The sequence below is a fragment of the Quercus robur genome, chromosome 4 (assembly GCF_932294415.1).
Source record: "Quercus robur chromosome 4, dhQueRobu3.1, whole genome shotgun sequence".
NCBI lineage: Eukaryota > Viridiplantae > Streptophyta > Magnoliopsida > Fagales > Fagaceae > Quercus > Quercus robur.
The window spans coordinates 37,682,108-37,687,148 of NC_065537.1; the positions used below are offsets into that span (position 1 = coordinate 37,682,108).

Sequence of the window (5,041 nt, forward strand, 5' to 3'; positions counted from 1 at the left end):
GGCGCGCACGGGAAAATGTTAGGAGGACAATCTGGGAGCTATGTTGAAAGTGGCTCTAGGAGATCTTCTCGGGGATCCACTTGGGGGGAAAGAAGACAAAAGCGATGCGAAGATAGGGAGTATGAGGAGCAAGGGCAGTCCGGACTCAGAGAGGGGTCGTTTTAAACGTATCGGACAATGTCTAGCGCCTCAAGGCACAACCGTTTCAACAGAAGGGATGAAGAGCTTGAGTAGAGGGATGAGAAGCTTGAGCGTCTACGTAGGTTGGTGAGGGATTTAGAGTTAGAAGCAAGAGGTAGGTGTAGGAGAAAGGACCACTAGGAGCTAGGGGAAGGGTCAGCTAGTGTGGGGGGCCATCATGGAGCAGGTTCACATCAATCTGGATCTCATTACCACCAGGATCACTCGCGGGAATATGCAGACAGGGATTCAATTTCCCCAGAGAAGCGACGACCCCGGAACGCTGCCCTGGATGCTATGAGCCGCGCGTTACACCGGGCGGCCTAATCACCATTCTCAAGAGAAATTGAACGAGCTCCTATGCCGAGCAGATTTACACGGCCGCCGTTCAATTCTTACTATGGAAAGACGGATCTCGTAGAGCATGTGAGCCATTATATTCAAATGATGTCTTTGCACACTCACAACGACGCGTTAATGTGTAAGGTATTTCCTTCGAGCCTTGATCCCACTGCGCTGAAATGGTTTAATGGGTTGAGGAAAGGCTCGATTCACAGTTTTTCCGAGTTGATTGAAGAGTTTGGTGTCTAGCTCATGACCTACAGCCGAGTTCCACAACCTGTGGACATGTTGCTATCAATGAAAATGGGGGATGGGGAAACCCTCCGCAGCTACGCTAACCGGTACTAGGAGCTGTACAATGAGATTGACAGAGGTAATGAAAAAATCGCGGCGAGTACTTTTCGAATAGGGTTACCCAAGGATTCTGAATTGTGAGATTCGTTGACAAGAAGGTCTCTTAAGGATATGAGGCAGTTGATGAGGTGTATTGAAGAATATAAACGGTTGGAGGATGATTGATTACAGAGTAAAGGCAAGGCCCTGGTCATAAATCATCCTTGGCAAAGCGGTCTACAGTCTAGACTCTGGAGGGATTTGAAGATTCAAGAGCTAGGGCCACAGATGGGGGAAGTGAATGTAGCCTTCAAGGAGCCGGTGCATAGGATTGTGGATCTAATCAAGAATGAGTCGTACTTCCGGTGGCCGAACAAGATGGGAGGTGACCCTTCAAGGAGGAATCAAAATCTGTATTGTACTTATCATAAGGACAAAGCGCACACCACAGAATAGTGCAGAGTGTTAAAAGATCATTTGGAGCAGTTAGTGAAGGCGGGGTATTTAAAAGAGTTTGTGGTGGACCCTAGGAATCAGGAAGCCGGGTAGGGTGCTCAGCCCTGCGGGAATCCTCTCCCTCCCCCTTTGGGGGTAATAGAAGTCATCCACACTGCTCCAAAGGGCTTTCAAGTGTCTAAGAGGAGGCGGTGCTGGCTGTGGTATCGGCGGAAGGCAGCACGAGTGAGCAGCCCTCCGAGAAGAAATTGAAGCACACTCGACAGCCCATTGCCTTTAATGATGATGATTTGGAGGGCATGATTCAACCACATGATGATGCCTTGGTGGTTGCAGCTCGAATAAATGGTTTCATAGTAAAGAGAGTGTTGATAGATCAGGGGAGTGGTGCCGAGGTGATGTATCCCGACCTGTTCAAAGGTCTCAACCTGAAGAATGAAGATCTCTCCAGGTACGATACACCCTTGATGGGGTTTGACGGCCATATGGTGATCCTAGAAGGGCAGATCTCGCTTCCTGTGAATATGGAAGGTAAGGAGGTGATGGTAACGTTCATAGTGGTCGCTTCTTTCTCCCCGTACATTGCGATCCTTGGAAAGCCGTGGATTCATACCATAGGGGCTGTACCATCCACCCTACATGTAAAGGTCAAGTTCTGCACTGAGCAGGGAATTGTCGTAGTAAGGGGCAATCAACAAGTGGCCAAGCAGTGCTTGGTGGCCGCAGTTGACCGAGGAATCAAGCAAAAGGAGTCAACCGAGGAGACTCCCTCATAGCAATTACAAGAACCCAAGAGGAAGTGGGGGCCAACTGTGCCTAGGACCTGGTAAGAGTGAAGATATTGCCAGATGACGACAGGAGTTTTCTGATTAGAGCAAGTGTGAAGGACAAAGAGAGGGTAGAAATGTTGTTGTTTCTTGTACAGAACGTAAACATGTTCACTTGGAGCCCGTATGAGGTACCTTGGGTGGACCCCGAGTTCATAGTTCACAAGCTCAACGTGGATCTCTTGTACCCTCCCAAGAAGCAGAAGCCAAGGAGATCAACTAAGGAGCAAGGTAAGAGGTCAAGAGGTTGAAGGAAGCCGGGACTACAAAGGAGATTTTCTTCCTGGAGTGGCTCGCAAATACCGTGGTGGTAAAAAATAAGAACGGTAAATGTAGGGTCTATGTTGACTTTACTAACCTAAACCAAGTGTGTCCAAAGGATCTGTGTCCAAAGGATTCGTGATGCCATTCGGGTTAAAGAACGCCGGGGCCACATATCAACGTATGATGACGAGAATGTTTAGGGACAAGATTAGGTGTACAATTGAGGTGTACATTAATGATATGGTGGTGAAAAGCAAACAGGAAATGCAGCACATTGATAATCTCAAAGGGGTGTTTGAAGTACTTCGACAGCATAGGCTACGTCTCAATGCTGATAAGTGTGCTTTCAGAGTGGGGGCTGGCAAGTTCCTAGGGTATTTGATCACTAATAAAGGAATAAAAGTCAATCTCGACCAGATTGAAGCAGTGAAACGCCTTAAACCACTGAGCAATCCAAAGGAAGTCCAAGTACTGACTGGCATGTTAGCTGTCCTTAATTGGTTCATTTCCAAGTTCGCCGACCGCTGCCATCCATTTTACTAGCTTTTGAAGAAGTGGTAGGGATTCCAATGGAGTGAAGAGTGTGAAAGAGCCTTTCAGGAACTGAAAGAATATTTGGTGTGAGCACTTATGTTGATAGCCCCAAAACCCGAGGAGGATTTATTCATGTATCTCTCAGTATCCAAGCACACCGTAAGTGCCTTGCTTCTGAGAGACCAAGGAGTACAACAGCCAATATACTACGTCAGTAAAACCCTGGTCGACGCCGAGATGAGGTACTTACCACTAGAGAAGTTGGTGTTAGCCCTTGTACACGCTATACAGAAGCTGCCCCATTATTTCCAAGCCCACACCATTTATGTGCTTACTAAATATCCTTTGCAATCCTTGCTGAAGAGATCTGATTTCATGGGTCAGTTAGCTAAATGGGGGATTCGACTCGGTTCTTTTGACATTAGGTATAGACCAAGAAGTTCAGTGAAGGGCTAGGTATTAGTCGATTTTGTTGCGGAATTTTCCCCGAGGAAGGACGTTGAAGTGATTTGTCATGTGGATATCTAAACATGGAAGGTATTTGTGGATAGTGCGTCCAGTGTAATGGGGGATAGGGCCAGGATTGTTATCATCACTCCAGAAGGGATAAGGTTGGAACATTCTTTCAGGTTGGGGTTTAGGGCTTCCAACAATGAAGCCAAGTATGAAGCCTCCTTGCCGGATTGAGAGCCGCTCTAGATTTGGGTGCACGGGAAGTAGAAATTTACTCGGATTCCCAATTGGTGGTTAGTCAAGTGCAGGGCAGTTTTGAAGCTTGAGATTCCTGGATGAAGGAGTACTTGTGAATGGTGAGGCGGGTTATGAATCAGTTTCTAAAGGCAAAAGTGATCCAAGTGGCCCGGGGGCAAAATCGACATGCAGACTCTCTAACCACATTAGCATCATCGATGACGAAGGAGGTACCTCAGATAATCAAGGTGGAGTATAGCGGAACGAAGTATCAATGCCGCGACAGGTGTTTCGGTGGTAATAACGTCAGAGCCATGTTGGATGGACCTGATTATTGACTTTTTAGCCGAAGATGGATTTCCGAATGATGAAAATGAGGCTAGCAGGGTACATCGGGTTGCCGCTTGGTACTGGTTATCAGCAGACCGCAAACTGTACCAAAGGCCTTTTGGGGGGGCATATCTTTTATGCTTATGCCCTGAGAAAGTTAATGAGCTCTTGGCTGATCTACGCAAGGGGGTGTATGGCAGTCATGTAGGGGGACAATCATTGGCACACCGAGCGATGACCCAAGGGTTCTGGTGGCCACAAATGCAGAAGGACAGTGCCAAAAGCACAACCCGCTGATCCACCAACTAGCAGGTTATCTAAACTGGGTCAGCAGCCCCTGGCCCTTCGCACAGTAGGGGTTGGACTTTCTTAGCCTGTTCCCTTGGGCCACGAGCAATCGAAGGTTTATTCTATTAGCTATGGATTACTTCACCAAATGGACGGACGTCGAGGCATTGGCTAATATTCGGGATGTAGATGTTAAGAAGTTTGTGTGGAGAAATATAATCACAAGATTTGGGGTGCCAGATCCCGGCCTACCCTCAAAGCAATGGCCAGGCTGAAGCCATCAACAAAACAATCATGAACGGATTAAAGAAAAGATTTGAAGGAACGAAGGGTAAGTGGGCTAAGGAGCTGCCAAACGTTCTATGGGCATACTGAACAACCCCTAGAAGGTCCATGGAAGAAACCCCATTCTCCCTAACTTACGGGGTAGAGGCCGTCATACCAATCGAGATAAACCTATGTAGCACACGGGTTACAAGGTTTGCCCCTGCCCCGAATAACGAATTGATGGTGAAGCATTTGGATTTGCTAGAGAAGTGCCGAGAGTCAGCAACTATATGGCTAGCTGAGTATCAGCAGTAGCTTGCCCGGCAATATAACTGGAATGCGGGGAAGTTAGCCCCAACCTGGGAAGGGCCCTATAAAGTTATCGCCATCGCTGGCGCGGGGGTATACTATCTGGAGGACTTGGACGAGGGACCGCTTCCCTGGCCATGGAATTACCACAATCTGAAGAAATTTTACCACTGACTATCAATACGCGGGGGTACGAATTGAGTGTAATGTGGTGTGTGCAT

At 47.7% G+C, this 5,041-nt stretch overlaps 1 protein-coding gene across 1 annotated transcript; it reads left to right on the top strand.

The window, feature by feature from the left end:
- Positions 1–1,610: 1,610 nt before the first annotated feature.
- LOC126721819 (uncharacterized) lies at positions 1,611–2,087 on the top strand. Its single transcript, XM_050424890.1, has one exon. It carries the CDS (start codon positions 1,611–1,613, stop codon positions 2,085–2,087), a length of 477 nt encoding a protein of 158 aa, XP_050280847.1.
- Positions 2,088–5,041: the final 2,954 nt, after the last annotated feature.